Source organism: Onychostruthus taczanowskii, unplaced genomic scaffold (assembly GCF_017590055.1).
Source record: "Onychostruthus taczanowskii isolate IOZ18803 unplaced genomic scaffold, ASM1759005v1 scaffold65, whole genome shotgun sequence".
In the NCBI taxonomy this organism is placed as follows: Eukaryota; Metazoa; Chordata; class Aves; order Passeriformes; family Passeridae; genus Onychostruthus; species Onychostruthus taczanowskii.
Genome location: NW_024504233.1, coordinates 4609158 through 4635038, shown reverse-complemented (window position 1 = coordinate 4635038; position 25881 = coordinate 4609158). Strand labels below are relative to the sequence as shown.

The 25881-nt window shown below is 43.1% G+C and overlaps 1 protein-coding gene across 1 annotated transcript in view; it reads right to left on the bottom strand.

Moving 5' to 3' along the window:
- The window catches only part of HMCN1 (hemicentin 1), a 165486-nt gene that overhangs the window by 127136 nt on the left and 12469 nt on the right, over nucleotides 1–25881 (bottom strand). The window contains exons 2-4 of the mRNA XM_041420752.1: nucleotides 7302–7372; nucleotides 3314–3472; nucleotides 2659–2781 (exon numbers count right to left, since the gene is read on the bottom strand). Coding sequence (XP_041276686.1) covers nucleotides 2659–2781; nucleotides 3314–3472; nucleotides 7302–7372 — 353 coding nt within the window. The remainder of the gene's footprint in view (nucleotides 1–2658; nucleotides 2782–3313; nucleotides 3473–7301; nucleotides 7373–25881) is intronic.

Below are 25881 nucleotides of genomic sequence, written 5' to 3'. Positions count from 1 at the left end.
CTGGACTGAACCCAACACAACTTTATCAATCACTAATAACTTTGCCCAAGTCAACCGTAGTATTTGAAATCAGAACACGTTTTTCAGAAGTAAAAAAAAAGGCACTAAGTTTTCATAGTCTTCTCAGTACACAAGCATTGGATGTGTATCAAGTACTGTTTTGCTGTGTTTCCTTGTATCTAGCTTAGAATATTGCTTCATTCTGCACTTAATGCTCAAAGGGCAAGAACAAGAGGAGTGGTTTGAAACTTTATATACTAAAAATAGCTTTGTTTGAGTTTTTGGGGGGTAGAAGAATCAAAATGTTTTAACAAAACAAGTCGTTGGTTTGGCAGGGTACTCGGCAGAGACTTTGTAGCTATTCCCTAATCCCCAGTCCAGCACTGGCTGTCTCTAGGCCCACAACGGTGAGTGTGCTTCAGCATTTATAAACTGCATTCTTTACACATCATCGACTCCTCAGAGAAAAAGGAGGGCAAGCGTGATTGCTTGATTGCAGCTGAATCCTGCCTGAGGGCTATCCCATAAACAGCTGATCAGATCTCTGCAAGATGTCCTGTTTGTTTGCATCCACCCACTGAGGGATGTGCTTCTTGGAATCAATGCTGATCCAGAACTGAAACCACAGAGGTTGTACTGGGGATGGCAGCAATTTGGTCTACTGATTTTCACAGTCACTTGGCCCAGACACAGATTTATGTAAGGTCAACAATCACTAAAATTGCAGTCTTTTGGGTTTGGCTTTAACACAAATTGTTCAGCAGTTATTGTGGAACACTTCTGAAAGTTATTTAGGGGTTGCTTTTTTTCCACCTTAGGCAACCTCTTACACTGTTTAAGCATCTCTTTCCAGTGGCTATAGGCTGTATTTTTCCCTCTCTATCAAAAAACCACTGCAAAAATATCACCTACTAATTTCACCCTCTGCTCTTGTGTAGAGGTGGTAAGGCCCTGGCACAGGTTGCCCAGAGAAGCCGTGGCTGCCCCTGGATCCCTGGGATTGTCCAAGGCCAGGTTGGATGGGGCTTGGAGCAACCTGGACTAGTGGAAGGTGTCCCTGCCCATGGCAGGGGGTGGAATGAGATGATCTTCAAGGTGTTTTGCAACTCAGGACATTTTACAACTTTACAATTCCATTACTATTTACTCAAAAGCAATGTTGCGATGTTGCGATGAAGCTGGAAGGGGTTGAAAGCAGCTACTGAAACCCCCTGCTTAAAACCTTACCCAAAACTCCAAGGCAGTCTGTCCTTTCAGGAAGAAGCTAGTGTTCTTAGAAACAGGGAAGTGCCAAATTCAGAAAGCAGCAGCAGGCACCCGGGACAGCAGCTCATGCCAGCTCCACTCCAGAACACGGTGCTGTCTAGCACCTACAAATGGCTTTACCTGATCACTTCTACCTCTCAAAAGCACAAGAAAACAAAACCACAACAATCCAACCAAACCTTTACCCTAAAACTACAGTCCTGGCAAAGAGCATCCCCCGCTGGCAGTATCAGACGGTCGCAGAACTGATTGGGCTGGAAGGGCCCTTAAAGACCATCTCATTCCATCATGATCCCTTCTGTATAAAGGGATTTCATGGAGTCTCACAGAGAAGTTTTACCCTTTCTAGATAATAGCAAAATGCAGGCCAGGAACCAACCAAACAGGTAACTTCTTTTCTTCCAAACTTTAACCTAATTTTTGGAGGATAAATCTTCTGAGTAGTTTCTTCTTTTGATCACCTTCACATCACTGCCAATAGCTTCTATCATTCCCAATGAGAACTTCAATTTTTCTAGGCAACAGCTGTAGAAAAATGCAATTTACCTCCAACATTTATCATTGTCAAAATTTTACAACATAAAGAAGAAGGAACAAACCAGGGTAAATTTTTATTAAAAACTTCAGCTAGTTATTTTCTACACTGGGAATTCAAAGGAGAATGTTTACAACATTATAAACAATTCCAGCTCTCCAGATAAATACCATGTGATTTCACCTCTCTCCAAACTGTTTTCTCACGCACTTCTGAAGTTTCATTCCTGTCTGAGACTCACTGAAGTTCCCAAAGCAAATGGGAACTTTCATAGCATTCATAGCTGTCATTCATAGCTGTGGGTCAGGAACCACAGTTACCAGGAGGGCAGCAGAGGTGGCAGAAGTACTGCAGTGATAACCTCAATTAAAAAGTTACTTCCATGACTCTGTGAACAATGGAAACCTGAGAGTTCACACTATCTATCCTATGAGGGGAACATTTTTGTCCAGGCTAAGTAAACGTCCTTTGCTTGTTCACAAAATGCTTGTTTAAAGCTGAATGTGTGCTCTTGTTTTGAGCAGAAAAGGCACTACATCACACAGAGCCCAGAACTGCTCCTTTTTTTAAAGGCTCTTCTCCTGGAAGCTTTCTGGCACAGGCAGAGGGAAGCTAGGGAGGTTCTAGTAAGATGTGCCACTTCACACTTCCCTATTGTCAACAAAAGTCAAGAACTGCATCTTGATATAGAAGATGGAGAAAGGAAGGATTGGAAAGGTGGAACAGAGGCCACATACTAAGACCAGAACATTTAGAAGTTCGCCTTCGGCTCCCTAACCCACCACCAGGTCTCAAAGATTTACAGTATAACTCTTGCCTCATTTTCTTTATCGATTGCAAAACTCAAGCAAAGTTACCTCATTCACTTGTTTTTTGTCCAAGTGAAAAACTTGACCAGAACTTGTTGAAGCAATTTCTTCATAGACCTTGTAACCAATATGATTCCTGTCATCACAGTCTCCAGTCAGCACAAACACCACCTGGATTTAAAAACAATCAGTGAATCATTGGACACATGGTGCATAGGTGAGGAAAACACTGCCACAGCAGCATTAAGGCAAGACAACAGAATATGTCAGTCAAGATGAGTTTGTTACTCTGCATGGACAGAGGCACTGAATTCAATAATGATGGAAAAAGCAATGCAGAAGAAAAGGAACAGACAAAAATCCATTTAAATATCAATCAACCCTGTCATTCACATAATACGTCTTTTAGAGCAACAAAAAAAAATCCATGTAAGTGATAAGCTGCCAAAACCACATATGCTGGTAGAAGATTCAGTTGCATTATTTAATTCACAATGATAAAAAAAAAATTCCACTAAATTTTTCCTTAACCAGATCAGTTAACTCTATTAAAAAAAAAAATTAAATACTTAGAATGCAGGATTATGGTCCCATCTGTAAAAAGATTTCACCAAGTTTCACACAGGAGAATTCTACCCTTAGTCATCGAGAAAACAGAGCACTAAACACACAACCCAGCTGGGAATGCAAATCCCCTCAGTACCTGTGACTGTTTCTGCTGGATGAGTTGAAGCACTTCATGGGTCAGTCTGTAATCCTTGGATCGGGCATCAGTAAATACATAGATGAAAGAGCCGGGCAGGGAAATTTCTAGAGCAATCTTTATTGCCCCAATGCTCATCTCTGGACAGTCTCCACCACCCTATTCGAAAGCAGAAATAAAACATAACTTTTTTTCTTTTAAGGAAAAAAAAACATACCAAGTAAGTTACTTTCTTTTGGGACATTCAAGACAGATACTTCCTCAGCCTCTAATCATTTATTCACCTTTTCTACCCTAAGGATTTTATGGTTTCTGCAGAGTGCTGTAACATACAAGCAGCAACTGCAACAATTCCAAAGGGAATATAAAGTCAAAGGAAGAGCCCTGATGTTGGCTGGTGTCACGGTCACTCTTATCGATGTCCTGTCCCGCTTTTGTGACAGCTCCATTTCCCACACTCACACGCTCCCTTCCTGGCTGGCATCTCCCCTTCCCCGGTAGCACACAGCAGTCACGGAAGGTCAGGGGCACAGACCATGGGGAATGGTCCCAGGCAGGCAGAGCCGAGCTCCGGGAGCACCTCTGGACACCAGAGCAGCCAGAGCCTGCCCTGGACTGCGCCCTGGGACAGGGAGCTCAGCAGAGGGCACAGGTGCTGTGCTCCCACAGCTCTGCACTGCAGCAGCTGCAGAGCTGGAGGTTTTTCAGACCATGTGTTCAATCAAAATGCTTCCAAGTATGACTTTATCTTTATAGGAAAGGATTCATTTTTCTCACTGAATTAAGAATTTGGGAAAAATACTGTTTAAATAAAAGCCAACTTACATAAAAATTAACTTGGCATATTGAAGACAGAACTTTCCAAAGTGCTGCTACAAACTGTAAAATTTGCCCTGTCATCTACAATAGATCTCTGCACGTTAAGTACTAAATATAAAATTTAAATATAAAATTGATTTCTTTTATTTTTACAATAAACATGCCTTCACACATACATATATACAAATCTACACATGCTGGGAAAGAAGAAAGCAAAAAGAGAGTAGTCCTTCATACCTAAGAATTTTGAATTTTGTTTGTCCTCAGTCCTTGTTCATGTTGGGAACAAGTTTAATCTATCAGTATCCTTAATCCAATTTCAAAGAAATATTAACAAGAAGAACATCAATAAGTTTCTCATCTATGCTAAAGAATAAGCATGTGGTCACTGTTTTTCTGTAAGTCATATAAGAACAACTGCCCTTCTTCAAAGTCAGTTCTCCTAAATGTAGCCTTAGTTTTATGGGAAAAGCAAGTGGCAGACTCCAGACAGCCTGAAATTCAAGACAGAACTCTCCAAGAAGATTTTTGACACATGTCAGAACTTTATTTTGGCAATGCCTATACAGTCCAATGGGACACATCAGCATATCCAAATTCTTTCAGCAGAAGACTCTTCCACATAAAGCTTTAATTTGTGGGCAAAGTCAAAATAATAGCTAATTTATACAGACATCTACTTGGAACAGGAAAATGTCTATTCCCACTTCAAGTCTACTTGATTATCATCTCATAATATTCTGCAAGGCAGCATCTGTTTTCTACATAGAACATGTAAAGCACTACTGAGCTAAATGGTTGCTCTGAGAACATGCATGGACTTTTTAATTCCTATAATGTAGAATAATACTCTTAAAAGGCAGCTGGTAGAACAACAAAACATCATCATCATGGAATGGTTTGGATTGGAAGGACCTTAAAGCCCACCCAGTGCCATCCCTGCCATGGGCAGGGACACCTTCCACTATTCCAGCTTGTTCCAAGCCCTGTCCAACATGGCTTGGGACATGTCCAGGGACCCAGGGGCAGCCACATCATCCTTGAGCACCCTGTGCTGGGGCCTCCCCACCCTCACAGGCAGAATTGTTTCCTAACATTTAACATTAGTATTGTCTTTACTTAATTTTTTTTTTTTAAAGTAGAAAATTTTCCATTCAGTACATTCAGTATTTCCTGCCTTTCTCTCCAAATTGAAATTAAATACAACTACTTTGTGAAGCTTTCTGGAAAAGCTGAGGTGAGTGAAGCTCAGGAAGCTTAATTTTCCCTTCAGTTTAAACAGGCCCACAGAAATACACAAAAAATATGCTAAAAAAACCCACCAAAACCAAACAGACACCAAAAAACCAAAAACAACACCAAGGAGCCATTGCTGCCTAAGTCCATGTTCTTATCACACTGTCTGTAAGAATGATTCAAATGTAATTATAGATGAAATATAGGTGACACCTCCTAAGCTGATCCTGTATCCAAGGAATATGTCCTTTATCACTCTGAATGTAAAAGGAACAGGGCCCAGTTTCTGCAGTGAAATGTACACAGACCAATTTTTACCTGATATCAAATATCAGCCAAAAGACCCTCCAACTATTCTGTGCAGATGAATGGAAAACAAGAGCTGGGCTTACCCTGATGTTCAGGGAGGACAAGTTGAGCATATTTTGATATAATATGTTTTATACACAAGATGCCTTGAAATATTTATCTTCACCTTAATTTTAGCTTTGTTCATTTACGAAAATATTTGGTCCATGCCCTTTCTCAAAATGAACCCAGCTCAAAATTTCTTCTACCTCCACAACATTCACTCTTGCATCTCTTATCAGTCATTTTGGAAAAATACTGGTAACAAACCTGTAGAAAGTGTTTATATTTTCTCTATTGCAATATGACCTATCAGTCCTCTTCAAATCATTTTTTAATTTCTGTTTTTGCCCTTCACCAATACAATGGATGAATACAAGTCACTGACAGCCTTAATAGAGCAGAATAAGCATATCTTGAAAGTAATTAGGAAATATGTGATCAAGCAGCAAGCATTACAGAATGAAATTTAAAATTAATAGACAGAAACTTTTAAACAACTTGATTAGAAATTAAGAGTTTGAAATTCCCAAAAGCTTCACCTAAATCATCCACCTTTTAGAAACAGCTGCAATTACTGTCTAGTACAACTACTGAGGAAACAAAACATGAAAACTGGATGGAGATTTAAAGCTTAAATTTCCCCATGAAGGAGAAAACCACAATAGCTATTGTTTTCTCTGCATTTCAAACCTCCTGCCAACTTTTAAAGTAATCTTCAAGCCATCTGTTCTTACAGGGATTATATCATGTGCCAGTTTCTGAGGGAGAGCCTGTCTGGCACTACTGACTCCAGCAAGGTTCACCACAGGTCAGAAGCATTTTCCTTGGTTAAAGACAGGACAATAGGAGCATATGTTCTGTCAGTAAGGATAACTCCACTCCAGTACTTCCTCCTTTCTTTCTATCGGCTGAAGGAACAGCTGGAGCAGTGTCAGGGCAGAGTCAGGTTGGAGCTCAGGAGAAGGCTCTTCCCCAGAGGGTGCTGGGCACTGCCCAGGCTCCCCAGGGAATGGGCACAGCCCCAAGGCTGCCAGAGCTCCAGGAGCATTTGGGCACCACTCTTAGGGATGCACAGGGTGGGACTGTTGGGGTGTCTGGGCAGGGACAGGGGCTGGTCCTGTGGGTCCCTTCCCACTCAGGATGTTCTGTGGTCTAAGAAGCTTTTGAATCAGTAAGTGTCAAGTAATGCATGGCAGGAAAGGCAGCACCTATGGAAAACCAGATGGCTCTTATAGTCCTCTTGCTTGAATGGTGTTCATGGAATGTAATATCCATAATACAGTGTAAGTCCATTAAAGTGTCTGTGGACAAGTGGCAGGACTAATCAAAATGCCAACTAAATGTTAGCATTACCTAACTATTCCTTCTTGTGTTATCAAACAGAGTCTCCACACAATGATGTAAACTAAGAAAAAGGAATTAGGAGGAGGAGGAAGTTGACAGTTTGTGCAGACAAAATGACAGAGGTAAGTGATCTACATCCTCACGAATACTTGCAGCAGAAATATCAGCACAAGAGGAAAGATGGCATGAGGAAACAGTCTTTGCTAGAACCACACAGTAACTTGGTTAAGTTACTCACCTGAACATAAAGTTCCCGAAGTTCAAACTGAAATTTCTTGGGATCTGTGGTTATTGTCACTGGACCAATTTCTAGAATGAAATACAAAGAAAACAGAGTTATCCAAAGGCATACAGTAGTAAAAAAAATTAAACTAAAAGCATTGAACAGAAAGAAATAGTGGAGAATTATATCCCCAGTACTGAAACCTGTGATTTCAAATCTGGTAACTTTAATATTCCAGTATTACCAACCTCTACGTGCCTTAAACACTTATAGGCACAAAAAGCCTTTCACCTTTGATTTTGATCAAACCTTTAATTGTCCTTAGTAATAAAAAGTGAACAAAATTTTCTAGAACAAATGTTGCTGGACCAAGAAATAATTAATTTTCCAGAAAGAGCCTCCTCAGACTGGAGAAAATGAGGCTTTGGGAAAAACCTTATAGCAGCCTTCCAGTGCCTAAGGGGGCTTAAGGAGAGTTGGAAAGGGACTCTGGACAAAGAAGGCCTCAAGGGACAGGACAAAGGGAAATGGCTTCAAACTTAGAAGATATTAGATATTGGGGAAGCAGCTCTTCCCTGAGGGAGGGGAGGCCCTGGCACAGGGTGCCCAGAGAAGCTGTGGCTGCCCCTGGACCCCTGGAAGTGTCCGAGGCCAGGCTGAACAGGACACAGAGTAACCTGGGCTAGTGGAAGGGGGAACTGCCCTTGGCATAGTGTTAAATGAGATGAATTTACAGTCCCTTCCAATTTCACCCATTCCACACTTTCTCCATTTTGTGATTCTAGGTGAACATGAAAAGGCCTCCCTGGACAGAACATAGATACTTGGCTTTGTAATTTTACTCCTGTAACAAAGAAAAAAAAAACAAACAGGCACAGGGTGCCCAGAGAAGCTGTGGCTGCCCCTGGATCCCTGGAAGTGTCCAAGGCCAGGCTGAACAGGACACAGAGTAACCTGGGCTAGTGGAAGGTGTAACTGCCCTTGGCAGAGGGTGAAATGAGATGAATTTACAGTCCCTTCCAATTTAAACCATTCCACAATTTCTCAATTTTGTGATTCTAGGTGAACATGAAAAGACCTCCCTGGACAGAACATAGATACTTGGCTTTGTAATTTTACTCCTGTAACAAAGAAAAAAAAAACAAACAGGAAAAAAATAAGAAAAAAAAAAAAAAAAAAAGATATGTGCCACATCACTTCCCTGGGGAAAAAAAAATGTATCTCTGGAAATATCCCCAATCCAGGGGCAGGGGACAGCAGGAGCTGCCAGAAAGAACCAAAGCAGAAACAACTTCATTCATGGCATTTGCCATGTCTGGCCACCAAGGAAGGGGCATCCAAGTGAAATTGCCTGGGTTGTGTAACAGCATCACACGTGTGAGCATTTCCCAATCGCATGGAGCTGTCCCTCTGCCCCTCACACAGCTGCTTTCCTGACTGGTATCAAATGTGATTCCAGCCAGCTGGTTCCTATGCCATGATTTCCTGCCTGCTCACCTCAATCTGCCTTGGCACCAGTGCCCTCCATTCTTTGCCTGGCCCAGGCAGGCACTGCTGCCCTGGCCATGGGCACTCGCCCAGCTCAGCAAGCGCAGTCGGGGTGCTATGCCAAAAATCAATAAATAAACACACACACACAGGCAAATGAAGAGATTTCTGCCAGCTGAGTGCTCCAAAGCATTCACAGAGATCAGCTGAGTCCTGACAGACCAAATGGGGCACAATTCTGCTGTCAGGGTAAAAGCCAAGCATGAAACTGCAACGGTGCCAATTTAATACAGCTGCAGCTTACAGGGAAGTGCTGCCTCAGCAGACCTCACAACACTTTCCAAGCTCTATAAAAGTTAATATGCACTTATCTTCCATATAATACAGACATTTTTCTTTTTTAAACAATCCAAAGTTTTATTTCACTGGAGTTACAACAACTGCCATCACTAAGGTCTACTCTAATCACACCAGTATTTGCTGGGCAAGCTCTATTTATGGATAACTTTTGGTTTAATTTCTTTGAAAGTCACCCACGAGATCACACAAAACCTTTCCTGGAATATTAAACTCTCCTTGGGGATTTTTTGTATGGCTGTGAGTCACTTATCTGTGAATGCCATGTACTAAAATGCTGCACTACCATTAAAAGGGCCATTATAAGGACTCACTGTTCCTTCACATACCTCATCCTGCTGTGCTCCTGCTCCCCCTGGCACTATTCTCTTTTGGGTATCCTTTACAGCAAACACCTGCAATAAAGCTACCTCCAAATTGTTTTGCTTCCAATCTCCCCCTTGCCAAGCACTGTTCTAAAGCACATCACTGACTGGAGTTTATCCATACAGTAACCCCACTAGCTTCATTATTCCCATCCGTTGAGGGATTCAGTGTTTCAGTCTAGGGCAGTAAATCCTTTGGAAAGGCTTTCTTACGCTATAATATAAAGATCTGAAAGGCAAGACTCCTTCAGCTAAGCTAAAACAGCCCATTAGGTCAGACGGGCTGAGAACTTGGCTTTGTTCCCCCATAGGCAGCACGGGCTGGCTCCAGCAGTGCCGATGCCAAGCAGAGCCTGGCCAGCTTCCTGAAGGATCAGGGCTCCAGCTGCCCTCTGCTGAGAGCTCAGCAAAGAGCTCAGCTGGGAAATGGCACCCAGGCCACAAGAGCGAGGCATGGTCAGCCAGCATCGAGTGCTGTGGGCAGCACAGAGCAGAGAACCCTGCAGGAGCCGTGCAGGGCAGATGTCCTCAGCTGATTCCACAAGCAAGGCCACGTCTGAATGGTGATGATGCTCCTCCTCACCACTTGAACACTCAACAGCTCGTCCCAAAAAACCCAGCAGCTGTTCTTCACATACTGTTGTGCCACCAGCTTATGTCACCTGCCTGCCAGGAAAGCTTTAATAGCCCTCACCAGCTTCAGTTTCTTTCACCCTCATTTGGTGACCTCCAAGTACAGCCCAAATAAGGCTGTTTCACCAACACAGGTGAACACAGGCCTTTAAAGTGTCCAGAATATAAAGAGTGAGCGGGCATTATGAGAAGTGATTTAAATTTACATAACAAGCAGAGTTTAAACAGAATATTCACTCAGAAGCTACACCCTGTAAACACACCAAGCAGAAGAAAATAATAAGCTTTTTAACTTAATTAGCTCTTTAGGCAAGGCTTGACACATGGAATACTCTAACAGAAAACAAAATCAGAGAATGGTTTGGATTGGAAGGGACCTTAAAGCCCATTCAGTCCCACCCTCTGCCATGGGCAGGGACACCTTCCACTAGCCCAGGTTGCTCCAAGCCCCGTCCAGCCTGGCTTTGGACACTGCCAGGGATGGGGAAGTGTGGTCTCCCATTCTCATGCTGCAATCTGAATCCATTTTTAGGGACTGATATGGGAGTATTTGGTTTGTTGGGGGGGGGGGGGGGGGGGGAGGGGAGGGGTCTCTTCATTGCTCACTACCCCAAAATTTTCATGGTCACCAAGAGGAAGCTGTGCAAAAGTAAAAAAGCTGACACAGCCCCAGAATGGCAGCAAGTCTTTTTGAGTCACCAACCCAATCCTCTGGCCTCACAAGTACAGTACCAATGTTGGCTCTTCCAGACTGACTTGGGAATCAACAGTCAGACTTGCACACACATAAACTGGTACCAGCCAAAAGGAACGGCTTTCAAAGCCATTTGAAAGGAACAGCTGCACATCCCTGAGCAAAGCCTGGACTTCTGAAACTGAAATCACAAAAGTCAACACAGCCACTGTGGCATCTAAGTTTGTACCTAAGCAATTAAACCATGACAACACATGACTGAGTAACACAGAAATCAAGGATTTTGATGCTTCCTTTCTGGGGAGAGTCTTGTAAAAACCATCTCATTGGTAAATAAGGAGAAAAGCCTGCAGCAACCTGAGAAACTGGCCATTCCAAAAGGCCCTGCTGTTTTTCCATGGCTTTCTGCCACACCTCAAATGGCCACATGTTTATGTACAAGCTGAGCAGCAAGCATGTTGGGAAAACCACAGATTTCCCCATGACACACAATCGCACATAATTGCCACTGACGGTGATTGCAAATTTGGCACTCCCCTAGCCCTGACCATGGAACACATCTGCACCAAATGTCTGCTTTGGACAGCTGGGTGCTTTAGGAGATCTAGCAAAGAAATATGGAAGTCTTTTGCCTACCTCTCATCAACTCAGAACACTGGATTTGTTTATTCCAGCAGGAATAAGAAAGTTCTAAGTGATACATGGTAGCTGAAGGAATTTTGGCAGAGATGCTAAACCTTGTGGAGTGCTGTCACCCACAGAATTCCTTCTAATTCACAGCAAGGATATTTTCCTGATGCAAAGCCATATCCAGAATTAAAACTAACTAACTAACTAAAGCAAAGATATCCCCCCAAAAAGCCTCCACACCTTTCAATACTTCCAAAGAAATATACATTTCAAAACAATGACACTACAAATGAAAAGGTAAAATAGAAAACCCCAAAGCCTATCACAGAACAGCAACAAATCCCTGATATTCCAATAACAATATTAATATCATATTATATATAATACCAAAATCATTACACTGTTATATTATATAACTACATTAATTAGAAACTAATAAAAACTAATATTATAGTTAGCATATTTAGTTATCTCTATAGTAATTAGTATATTTAGTTACTTCTTCATAACACAGTATACACAGAAAAAACCTGGGTGACAATTATCTTCCACATTCTTTTTTATTTATGAAGTGGACTGAAAAGTCTAGCACTGAACAATTCTGAGTTTTTGAGATCAGAGGACTAAGATGGGTTTCACATACCCATATAAACAAATCCTCAGCTGCCAATTTATATATGGTGTATATGTGTGTGTATGAGTACACGTATATCAAATAATTTTCACCACAAATGAAGCGATGCTCAAGGATTAGGAGTAATCAGATTAGACAGCTGAAATGCCTAAACCAAGATCCCTGCCAAAAGAAGCTGCTGTACAATTATTTCCTAAGAGCCATTTACTAAGGGCACTGAGCACTGGGGTTTATCTGATTTAATGTTCTTCTCAGAGAAAGAAGAGAACTGCATCCAATCCATTGCAAAGCTGTGCTTATAATGCCTCTGAAGACCTTTAGAAGCAGCCACTGCCAAGAACTCAGAGAATAAGAACAATGGTAGAGCTGCTCCAGCCAGCTGTCCATCCTGAGGGCACAGAAGCAGAAACCTGCAATTTTCCAACAGCAAATTGGGTCCTGCAGGCTCTTCCCCCTACAGATCCCTCATGAACTGCCACTGGAAGTGCTTCACAGGGCTCTCCTTCCATTTAAAGAGAGTCATCACACAGGTGAGACTACATAGAAGAAAACCACTTGTAACTGACATCTCAAATGACAGTGAATAGTTTTGTTCCTTGCACAGCTGACAAGTGCATGCACACGGGATCAGAACCTGTTTCATATCATTATATTTTAATGAACAAAAAAATGCTGCTGCATTTTAACTGATTGCAAATTTCTGTTGTAGACTACCAAACCAAGAAGCTGACTCCACCACGTAGTAAAAAAGACCAAACTTAAAACCTTGTGCTTCATGCTCTGAAGTGAAGGACACCCCCAACTCCCATTCAGACGATGGGAGCTGTGTGGATAGAAACCTTGATGAGTTTTTCCAGCAGCACAAGGCAGCACTGCTGATGCTGCCTACAGTCATGAGCCCCTCCACGGCTAACACACATCCATTGGAGAGATCATCCCAATGGATTCAGGGAGCACTGAGTGAGCCAAGATGCTTAGCACTAGAACATTCAATAGGCTATTTAAAGTTTCCTCCTAAATGATATTTCCTAATGACTCAGCTGCTTTCAGATTCTAACCTGGCTATAATGAATTTTTTGAAGAGCCCAGAAACTGCAGTGAACAACTTTTACCAGATTCTTAACCAGAGAGAAATGAGCCAAACCAGCCCAGCAAGCTCACGTTTCCTTAACACACTCACTTTTATATTTCTTAAATCATTTTTCAGCCTCATGACTTATGACTACTAAGTGTAACAGCAGACAGGAAGGAGTCAGACTGCTCACAGTTTTTCACCCTGTTTTTCATGAGTTGGCTGTTCACAGACAAACCAGATAGATTATCCTGGGAATTGCAGAGCCCTGCTAAGCAGTCCAAACCAGCACCAGTGAAACTGATGAAGCTCCATCCTCACAGACTGCAAGGGCCACCACCCTCAAGCACCAAACTCTTCACCTCAGGACAGTGGCCAGAGCCTGGCTGAAAAATCAGTGACCAAAGATCTAACACAAGCTTTACTAGCAATGTGCCTTAGCAAGTATCACGTTTGTGTTGTTATTTCCCATTGTTTTAATAGTAATGAGCTCATGACTTTTTTTTTATTTTTAAGAAAAATAACAATGACAAAAAAAAGCATTATTCATGCTTCATTTCTTGGAAAAGAAAGCTCACTTGGAGACCCAGAGTGGACAAAATCTATTATTCTCATCTTTTGTCTATTGCAACAAGCACTAAGTTTAGCTTACGAGCCTCAAGTGCAGTTGTCTTAAAGTTATTAACCACATGCAGTAAGAAACAATAAAAATCAGGGACAGATTTGCCCAGCACACTGTTAACTCCACCTTCTGAGAACTACAGACACAAACCACAGGGCGTGGAGAGTGACCCCCTCTACCCAGATGGTTAAAATAAATCCAGATTTGCTTCAAATGCTCTCGTAAATGGGTGATGCACAAAACAGTCTTGGAACTTCTCAAGCCCTTTGCATGAGAGGCACATCACATTAACCAAGGAATCCTAATCAAAAAAACTACGCCCATAGGCTGGAAATGAGAAAAAGATAGCTTCAATGAAATAGAAACACAGGTTGATTATTGTTCTAAGGAAGTAATCCATCTGAACATCTCTCCTAGCTCCACTAAGAGGCCAGAAGTTTTTATCTATTGCTGGTGCACAATTATGGGCTAAGAGACCAGAAAACTTGAGTCCATGTGGTTCAGATTCAAAGTAATGACTTTAGTGGCTATTAAATGTCCCCAAAAAAAGGACACAAAGCAAGGTTTTTTCCTTTCTGGGGACAAGCAAACATACTGAATGCTGAAATCTGGAGCAGCCCCACGTTCCTGCCTCCCTGCCTTTTGCACAGCCTGGAGGTCTGTTCCCAGCAGGGCCACAGTGCCGTGTCTGAGCTGACTCTGCTGCCTCTGGCCAGCCCTCCATGGATGGCTGCCCAACTCCCAACACACAGCCACGGCTGGCAACTCGGCTGACAGGCCCTGAGAGAGGCCAAGGGCTGAGTGAGCCATGGAGATTATGGGAAGCTCTTACAACTAGGTGGTCCCTGACATCCAAGCCTAGAGCTTGAGCTCCATCCCAGCACTGAGTACATCCAGGACTGCAGCCTGTGCTCTCCTGCATCTCCTGCATGCCCGGAGCTTTGGGGTTTGTGCTTGCCCATCCAGCACTGCCACTACTGCAGGCATTCATGGGCTGCTTTGGTTTTCCAACAAAAGGCATGAGCAGACACAAGGGGGAAAAGCTTTGAGCAATTTGCTTTACTCAGCCTACAGTAAAGGACAAACAGCTGATAAGGACTGCAGACACAGCTTCCTTACTGTCCAGCCTGGGAGCAGCGCTGGATCCCAGGGCTGGCCCGTGCTCCCAACTCCCACTGAACATCTGAGAAGGTCATCAGCTCACTTTCTGTTTATTTCCCCTTGTTAACAACAGGCTGAACAGAGTAAAACTCAGTTCATAATGCTCTTTAAATTCTTTCTCCAGACTGAACTCCAGTTCAGTCCAGGTCTATTTCTGTCTCATCTCTGGGTCTGTGTATTTTGGCACTGTTCCTTCTACACTTGTAACAGCACTGGATAAAGAACGTGCACTGAGGAATCGGGCAGGAACAAATGCAACTACCCATTTCACAGTGCTGCTTTGTGATTAATTACCTTACCATGCTGAAATCAAATCAAGAAGGATTTAAAACACAATTTTTAATTCACAATTTATACTTAATATTGCATTACAAAATGAACTTATTTACTGTGACATCTAGCATGATTGATTTTGAGCTGCTGTCCACGCCGCTGTCGACTGGGAATATCCGAGCTCCACCGTCGGGAGCCTCCTGGCACTGCAGGGTACCACAACCTCATCCATAAATCTCCTTCTCCTTCTTCATGGAACTCGGGCTCCCACTGTGTCCCCAAATGTACCTCGCCATAAGAGGGGTCCAGTGGCTAACTGGCAAAAAGAGTTCTAAGCTTCTTTTATTTACAGGATAGATTAATTATATAACAATGGCTAATTAAAAGCTTCTTCTGCTTGGAAGATTATATTTCCAGATTATTTCCTTCAAAGAGATTTGGAAGATCCTCAGAGAGAGCTACCTTATTGAAGCCAAGTCAGCTTTTTGATCTTGAGACACCAGCAAACTGAAAAGCAACTGGCTCTTTCCTGCTGAAAGTGTGGCTGCATTGCTTTCCCAAAGGATAAGGAACTACTAGTGCACTCAGAACCCACAGCTACACAAAAGCAGACTCTGTAAGCAAATAAAGTCACCATCAGCAAGCCGGGCATCCTGGGAGCAGGATAACCCAGTCCTGCTCAGTCTGGGACGAGGGGAAACATTCTACATCCCCATTATGTAGCACAAACCAAAGTCCCAAGGCAGGAATAGTACTTAACAGGGGTAATTACCCCCCAGTTATTAATAAAGCTGCAGTCAGTGTTTTCTTCAAGAAGCCATTCTCCTAACAAGCTTTATGGAGACTATGGCACTAGTCCATCAGTCTTTAAAAGTGCCAAAAGACCATGGGAACACAAAGACCTCCCAGAGTACGTTTCCATATTAGCCCTATCCTACTCTTTAACAAGTTTATGTTGGGGTTTGCTTCCACATGGTAAAAGACAATTTTACTTTAAATCATCATAGGCTTAGGTGGGAAGGGATCTTAAAGTTCTTCTAGTGCCATCCCTTAGGCAGGGACATTCCACTAGCCCAGGTTGCTCTAAGCCCTGTCCAACCTGGTCTTGGACACTTCCAGGGATGGGGTAGCTACAGCTTCTCTGGGAACCCTGTGCCAGGGTTTCCCCACCCTCACAGGAAACAATTCCTTCCTAACACTGAATTGATGCTGCCCTCTGGCAGGAGGAAGCCATTCCCCCTTGTCCTGTCCCTCCATCCCTTGTAAAAAATCTCTCTCCATCTTTCCTGTAAGTTACCCACAGGCGCTGGAAGGCCACAGTGAGGTCACCACAGTGCTTCTCATCTCCAGGCTGATCAAAGCCAATGCTCTCAGCCTTTCCCATAGGAGAGGGGCTCCATCCCCCTGATCTCCTTGGTAGCTCTCCATCTGACCAGAGATGCACTATGATGTATTAGGTTTAAATGGGTCTCGGGAGGCTTCTTTGGGTGGAGAGAGTTACATGGCCTGGGACAAAAACACCACTGTTGGATATGAAGCTCAAACACAGTGTGGTAAGTTTTCCCTAAAAGAAACACAAAAAAGTAAAGACTGAGCTAGAATTCCTACAGATGCCAGACACAATCCTTGAAACACTAATAAAATTTTGCTCAGCAAAGTATCAGCAAACCCCATAATTACTCAATTAGCCCTAAACAAAGGGAAAAGATAGACACTAAACACAGACCTACCTACACTTGCATAATTCAAGCACTACTAAATAGAGTCCCCTTGGTTTTCATACCAAACTACCTGTCTCTCACTGTCTCTCGACAGAACACAAGGCAGAAAGAAAAAAGTTTAATTTTGAAAATTCTAGGAGAATAAAACCAAGGTTCTAGGAGATGACCTGTGTGTGCCTGCACACATACACATACATGTGCATGAACATCATCATTTAGATATTCAAAAAGGCTTTAGGATATATCCAGCTGCCATCCTTTGAGAATGCAGATTTCCAAACATAACAAAAATCACGTAATCTGACGCCAGCTGCTGGGAGAAAGAAGTGTCACATTCAGTACAAAATTCAGACATTCTGCATAAGGTTACTCTGTACCCAAAGTATTTTTTCCTTTTTACTACTAGAAATACATCTGCTTTTTTTTCCAAGTAACTGACAGAGTTTTTACTGATTTCAGTCAGAAAAGACCCCAGTTCCCGTCCAAGTATTTCACTATAAAGTGAATTGCTAAAGGATTACTAGTGTAAAACCATTAGAAACCCCAACCCTGTCCTTTCAGGCATTACAACTGTAAATTCAAATCTCTGTATCATTCCAGCTAAGTCTCCACTTCACAGAACTAATCCATGTGCAGCTGACAGAACATGGAATGTTACAGCAGAAAACACTGTCCGTGTACACCAATTATTCACTCTGACAACATCCAATTGGGAATATTATCCCTAGGGCTCTAACAAGGGTCCAGTGATGCTTCAAATACCGCTGTGAATAAAGAGGCATCAATTAGTTGAAATTAAAACACCTATTTAAGGAAGTTCAAAGAAGGGTTGTTACTGGTGTTCCAGGTTAACATGAACTTCCTGGTCTTTTAGAAATCTATTACTAACTTAAACAGTGAAGAGTCTAAATAATTCATTTTCTATTTCTACCTATCAGACACATTTTTTACTCCTGGTGAGGGTCTGTTTGAGAAGTTGGATCAGATGATTTTTTTGAGGTGCCTTCTAACCTGGGCTGTTGCGGGACTCTATTATACAAGAAAGCATTGGGAAAAAGAAGCAGAAAATAAGACTGCAAAATAGCTTATCTGACAGAGCCAACCCAGGAAAAAGAAGATACTGAAACATTTTACTTCTATTTTTAAAAATATGTGGTTTGGATTGAAATGCTGATTTTAAAAGAAAGATATAGCAAGTTTTTCATGGCCAGACGAGCCTCTCAAAAGCTTCATTACAGCACTGTTTACTTTGGTAACTGGCGAGTCAGCTGGAAGCAGCTCTCTCCCATCCCTTCACTTTTGCCTGTACCATTTGTAATTGTGTCATTTTCTAAATGGCACCAAGAAAAACATTTTTAAGCAGAAACCATTCAAGTAAGGGATAAACTTCTTGCGGAAGTCTAGAGAAGCAAGGCTGAGAAACTGGAACACTCAGCACAACCCAGGGGAAAGGAGTGGGGCCAGGCTGAGAGTGTCTCCACACTGCCAGAATAGCTCAGTGGTGACAGTGGTCTCATATGTCTCCTCGCTCTCCATGGGCCACAGCAGTCAGAATGCCTTGCCTCTGGTTCTTCCCAGCTCTGAGTCTGGCCCAGCAGCGCACACAGGGCTCCCTGGCAGCTCTCCTCTCTAAGAGAGGCTGCAAGCCCTGGAGCTGGGCTTCTGGGAGCCATCTACACAGAGGCACAGAGGCTCTTCCCCCCCCTCTGCAGCACTACACTCACTTCATGGTTTTAATCTGCCAGGGGAACCAAAAACCAGAACTTCTCCCCACAGTAGTCACACAAGCCCGGAGAATGACTATCTGGTAAATGAATCCTGTTGCACAGAAGTCTTACACTCAGTGCTGCTGACGGTCTGGCTGCAAGACACACGTTTAGTTGTCACTTTGGAAAGGGAATCTGCACATTCACTGACTTACGTAAACTCTGTGGTATGTAAACAATCCCCCAATCCATGTCTAAGCATCATTTCTGCTCACAGACATTTGTCATATAAAAATGACACCTCAGTCAGATAGCAAAACACCTTATAATAGAGAATCATGGAGTCATTTAGGATGGAAAAGCCCTCTAAGATCATTGAGTCAAACCATTGACCCAGCATTGCCAAGGCCACCATCAACCATGTCACAAGTGACACATTCACACAGCTTTTAAATCCCTCCGAGGATGGTGACATTTCCCTGGGCAACCTGTTCCAATGCTTGTCAACCCTTGGAGGGAAGAAATTTTCTTAATACCAGTTCAACGCTCCCCTGGAGCAACTTGAAGCTGTTTCCTCCTGTCTTATGTAACAATACAGCTTCAAATGCCAACTGAGAAAAGACCAGAAAGAAGCCCAAAGCTTGAAGAGCCAAACACTTATTCAGGAAGAACTTCACGTTGCTTCTCCAGCTCTGAAAGAGCAGCTGTGAGGGTTCATCACCAGTAGCTCAGCCAAGAACTCAAGAACATGTCATTGTATCAGTGTGACCTGGATCCATGCAGGACACGGAATCCTAAAAAGCTCATCAGGTCCTTTCTTCAGAGTCTACCTAAACCCTTGAGGGTATGAGAAGTTTTCAAAGCAGATAAGCTGCCCTAGCAAGCTGAAGGACTTGCCCTGAGAGGCTCTGGCTGCCCCATTCCTGGAAGTGTCCACGGCCAGGCTGTGCCCCTTGCATGGGACAGCCAGGGATGGGGGAAGCTTGTCCCTTGTGGAACTTGGCATGGCACCTCACCTCCAAGCAAGTTGTGAGGAAGTCTCCACCAAAGGACAATGGAGGAGGGTCAACTGGCAGACTTTGGGAGGGGCCAAGTACATATAAGAAGAATATTAAAATATGTATGACCACTCATAAATATTCATATTGCTGATACAATTCCCAGGTGTATAAAAGGCGGAGCCACCATTTTGTGAATGAGCCCCTGGCATCGAGCCATGCTCCCTTTTGCTTTGTGTATTTTTATTAGCTCCCAATAAAACTTTTTATAACTTATCCCACTCAGGGTCTGAGTCGTTTATAACAAGCTCCCTTACAACCACGCTGCCTTTTGCCAACTCCTCTGAGCAAGCAAGAACTCCGGGCAGCTCATTACAGCAGGATCCACGAGAGCTTAACTGGGGAGCTGCTAATCCAGGCAGCTTTGCCCAGCCTTGTCTGCCCAGCAGCAGAATCCCAGCTGTGCAGATCTCTATCACCTCCCCACATGGGCCCAGTGCCCCTGCACTGACCCACAGACACAGCACAGCCCACGGGAGCGCTGGGACACCTCAGAACCACGGGAGCTCAGTAGCTAGAAGAAAGTTGTTTCAGGGCTTTGGAAGAAGAAAAAAGAAAGGCATCAGAATATTTCTGCTCTTGATGCAGGTTTCAGTGCTCAGTAGTTTTTAGGACGCTGTGGAAGAGAGGGAAACATTAAATATTATCTGTGGGTTGTAAAATTCCACGGAGTTTTACTAGTGTAAAAATGCAAGCATGCTCCAAACTAACTCAAAAAGCAGATGTGAACAGAGAGGGAGGAGGGAAAGAGGATGAGAACATTAACTTTTTTGCCCTAATCAGCTAAACAAGAATGCATTAGGCAAAACCTTGTTTTCTGTTCACTCATCTTGTAAAATTTGTTTGAAAAAATGCCACGATTTATGTTTCGATACAAATTAATTTAAACTAACTCATTTGTCTTGAGCATCGTATTTCCCAGTTTTACTCTCCATCTGGCCTAGCCCAAACAGACTGGAATGTACTCAGCTGACTACTGGAAAAACATGGAACTCTCACAGGGCAATGAAATAATCAATTGCTAAATAATTACCAAACTTACTCTAAAAGAATGATTACAGTTTAAAAACGGAAGCATTTACCATGATGATTGTTTTCACTAAACTCGTTCAGCCTGTTTATACAACACAGAGCACAAAGATATCTTCTCTGGGGAATTTGGATCTGTGACCATAAAGCCATCAAGCTCCAAAAATCAATGTTACCACCTGACTTGCACTGTTTGTGTAGGTCAATCTAAAGCATATTTTCTCAGGGTCTGCATTGTGTCTGGAAGAAAACCCATTCTCTGAACTGGCAAGTCCTTTCAAATACGGTCTGACAGCTCACACTGGATATTTGAAGTGGTCGGGTCACCACTCCCCTCATGAGTCAACACAAGTGAAGGGTGAGTGCTAATTCCTGAGCTGCTGCAGCAAGTAGAGTCACTGAGGATGAGACCAGTGAATGGCATGGAATCAGGGAATGGTTTGGGTTTGGGAGGGACCATAAAGCTCATCTCATTCCACCCCCTGCTTTGGGGGTGGAATTAGGTTGTTACAAGCACCATCCAACCTGGCCTTGGGTATTTCCAGGGATCCAGGGGCAGCCACAGCTTCTCTGGGCACCCTGTGCCAGGGCCTCCCCACCCTCACAGGGAAGAACTTCTCCACAGTACCTAACCTTGCCTTCTGGCAGTGGGAAGCCATTCCTCCTCCTGTCCCTCCAGGCCCTTGTCCCAGGTCACTCTCCAGCTCTCTTGGAATGCCCTTTAGGCACTGGAAGGGGCTCTCAGGTCTCCCCAGAAATCTCTCTTCTCTAGGTGAACTCCCACAGCTCTCCCAGCCTGTCTTCAATCCTTCCCTTAGAGACTGGTCCTGTCTTTGTCCTGCTGTGCTGCTCAGTGCTCGAGCTGCAAACTCTCTCTGCCCCCCCCTCCAGTGTCTTAAAGACATTCACAAGGAATGTGAACAACCAACATGGAATTCCTGCATACACTGAGAGTCAAGGCAATTTTCCTGAACCTGGTGGCCAAGGAACAAAGATTCCAAGGCATCACTAATTCTTCAAACAACAGCCTGTTGGGCAGGCTCAAGGCACCATTTTTTTGTATCAACTGCCCACTGAAATGGTCAGTGAAGACTGTCATTTCATGGAATTCAGGAGCTATTCAGGTACAGGCACAGATAGTCATCCAGTCTCCCCTGAATATCTTTTTCAGGCATCTGCAGTAATAAATGGTATCCAAATGATTATGGCAGGATGGCTCAGGTTTGAATCACCTTTGCTGCCAGAGGAAAATCTTCAGGCCTCACTCAGGAAAACTCTTAAGGATATGTGAAAAGTGTATCAAAATCAACAGAATATATATATATATATATATATATATATATATATAAAAACATTCCAAAGTGGTTTGCTTAACTTTGTGCCTGAGGTCTCCAAACTAAATGAGGTGGCGTTTCCCGTCTCCTATCTCTTCTTTATCCCTAGAGCTGGGGCTGGATATCCTGGGCAGGATTATTTATCACCACGTGAATGTAGCAATACTATACCAGCATAAGCCCAATTGTAAAAATGTTAAGACAAATGTTAAGGATTAATTCTGGAATGATTACGAGGCCCAAGACCCCAGTGTCCAGCTAAACTACACAAACACAGATAAAACTGTCCAAACTGCAAACCTGAATAATAAACCCTATTTACTAACAGAATAGCCTAGATGAAATTCCAGCTGTCCTTCACACATGATAAATTAAAATACTCTGTAAGGAAGTTCAGTGTATGCCTCTACGAAGGAAATATCAACAAAACCGGGAAAATTTTATTTCATTTCATTCTCCAAATTCACATCTCACATTTACTGAGCCCTTCCAAACACGTTATATTTCTGATTAGCAGTAATGCCTTAAGGTACTCTTTTTTCCTTTTTTCTGATCTTTGGAGTTAAAAACTGCTTTAAAACATCACTGAGGCACATAATTCTTACTGAACGATAATGTCGGGGAGCACCCTGTAATTTAAAACACTGCACTTCTAATGGACAAAATTGAGTCAAGTAGGAAAAGCAGGATGGATCCAGATCCTAGCCTGAGCACAATCAGACTTCAAACAGGGCTGAAAAAATGAAAACCAGCTGAGCTAATAAAAACCAGACCCTGCTCAAACAATCTTTCATCAAGTAAACTTCACCTATGTTGTTACTCTTGGAATTTGGTAAAGTAGGAGGAGCCAGCAAGGTCTGAAGGCAAGATGAGAAAGGATATTTGGGAAGGATGTAATATTTAGCAAAGTAAGATGGCAGACAACCAAAGCCAGACTCTGAGCTCAGTTGTACTGGTGTAAATCCAAACTAGCATCACTGACTATAATGGAATTACTCTGAATTTACTCCATGTTAACTGAGATCAAAACTTGATCAGAGACAGAATATCAAACTGGGGAAAAAAGGCTTTTATATCTACACAATGGGACATTTCATTGCAAGTAACTAAGCACGTGTTTAATGATTAACATTAAACAACACAAGGTGAGATGGACTTGAGTTATCCTATAAATACCCACAGTCAAAATTCTCAATAGAGCGAAAAGTTTTATGTACTTCAAATCTACCTCTAAGCAAGATTTGTGCAAATTAATGAGTTAATTAAAAACACGCTTCACTTATTCAGGGCTTTTCTTATTTTCTTGTTTTGTAGAAAGGACAGTTTGAGATGAACCAAGATTCATCCCCACAAAGCAGGAATGCAACAGCATCTCTTCAGTTGCCTCCAATGTGTCCTTTCCAGAAAGGAATACAGACTCTTACCACTTCCTAAGGTGCAGCTCCAGCTCCAGACCATATCATACACCTCTAGACTGAGGAGTATTTCTGTGCCTTCCCTCTAAACAAAGTCCCAGCCACAGGTTCACATCATATTGGTGGCTGTGCCAAACCACCAAGGCATTAAAAGATGTGTTTGATGTGGTAAAATTGCCAATTATTCAAAATGCCATTTAGCCAACAGTTCTTATTTTCATCTCCCTACGACGTGGCTCATTTGGGTAACAGAATGACATTCAAATCAACTTTAGAAGGCAGAGAAAGGGCCAACGTTTTACAGCAATGACATGATCCCCACTTTTCACACCCTAAGCATAAGCAACGGCAGGAATATCGAGAACAAAGCTTGACACACAAAGCAGCCTCATTTTTCTCCCACTGTCAGCATTCACAGAATGTCCAGATTCTCCCTCATACACATATCCCATGTAACTCAATCCTTCCACCTCACTAGCACTAGGGATGCTCCCTTCTGGCTGCAGCTCTGCCAGCTAAGCCCACTGCCAGTCCTGCTGGCCAGAACCACCACAACACAAGCCATTACCTGCTCTGCTCAGCCCCAGGGTGGCTCATGCACTCTAATCAATCTCCCAGACTGAAGAGCTTCTTCAGCCTCTGCTAACCTGGACTGCTTGGGAATGAATCTGGGACTGCCAAGCAGCACTAATGGCTGGGGATCACAAAAAGCCATGACCTTAAAGAAGAGGGAAGCAGGAAGCAGTGCAGAACAATAATTATTCTGTCCACTACAGTTACAACTTTAGGAAAGTGTAACTTAATGGACTCAGCAAAATTTCAGAAAACAAAATATCAGGGTCAGCTGGTCAAATTTTGACCCAGAACAAAATCTACAAAAGTACTCACTCCCATGGCCAACATGTGAAGTGGGAATGAGATGTGTCCTAGCCAGCAGCCTCATTCAGGCTGAGGCAAACACCACCTGGCAGGTCAAGAGAGGGGATTCTCCCCTCGACTCTGCTCTGGTGAGACTCCACCCTCAGCACAAGAAAGACATGGAGATGTCAACCTGCTGGAAAGAGTCCAGAGGAGGCCATGGAGATGCTCCCGGGGCTGGAGTGCCTCTGCTCTGGCGCCAGCCTGGGAGAGCTGGGGGTGTTCACCTGGAGAAGAGGAGGCTCCAGGGAGACATTACAGCCCTTTCCAGTGCCTAAAGGGGCTCCAGGAGAGCTGGAGAGGCACTTGGGACAAGGGCTTGGAGTGACAGAAGAAGGGATTGCTTTGACCAGTCTGAACTAGTGCAGGGTGTCCCTGCTCATAGCAGGGAGCTGGAGCTAGATGGTCTTTGAAGTCCTTTCTAACCCAGCCCATTCTGTGATTCTGTGTTCCTCTGCACAAACCTTTTTGTGGGTAACACAGCACCTCTTTCAGAGCAAGGATATATTCTCTTTAGCACCAGCACACTTCACCACAGCGATCCAGTGTGTATATGCAAAACATAACTCCAGACTGCCAAGAAATCTTCAGATATGGAGGGGAGTACTGTGAAGGGACACTGAACCTCTGAGGGAAAAGGGTCAGTGGAAATTTTGAGGAAGTGATGGGCTGAATACAGAGACAAAGAAGATAAAAAGATGAGGAGTCAGACAGACTAGGAAAGAAATGAAAAGAAGGAATAAACATTTCAGGGAGAAAAAAGTGATTTGTGGTTTTGTGGTTAACACAGAGAACTGTGACTCAGGGGTAGGTCACATGAATTCCCTGTGATTTGTTTCAGCTTATGTAAAATTTAAAAAGGGAAAGACATGACCAAAACAAAACAAACAAAAACCCAAGACTCAAAAAAACCCCAAAAAAACCACCAAACCAACAAAACAAAGCCAACCACACAGATATCTGAAATATACTAAGACACTGAGATGCAGGGGTTTAAGTGGAATGTTGTTAAATCAGGAGTAAACAATCCTGGCCAAGCACCACTGCCTAAGCATCGTGTTATGTTCTCCAAATGCTGTAGGAGAGTAATGTTACCCCAAAATGTTACCCCAGCCAGTGCACACCATGCCTTATTTCAACAAAGTACCAGGGCATCATCAGGGACATCACCCTGGGTTCTTGCTGTGTTTCTGACAGCAATTAGTGTGCACAGGGATGCTCAAGATCTCTAATTAAAAATCACACCACTATTGTATTGGTGTAAGTAACAATAAATGGGAAAAGATCTGCCCAAAGATGGGCAGAATTACAGGCTCTCTGCCTGGGTGCTCCAGCTATTGCTGTTTTACCTAAAATTGTATGCTTGTTCAAACATTTCCCCTATTCACAGCCTAAAAACCTGGCTCTGACACAGTAGCTTGAAGTCACAATCTCATGAAGACTTCAGTAAACAGAAACACAAATTAATATGTGGGCATAAAAGAA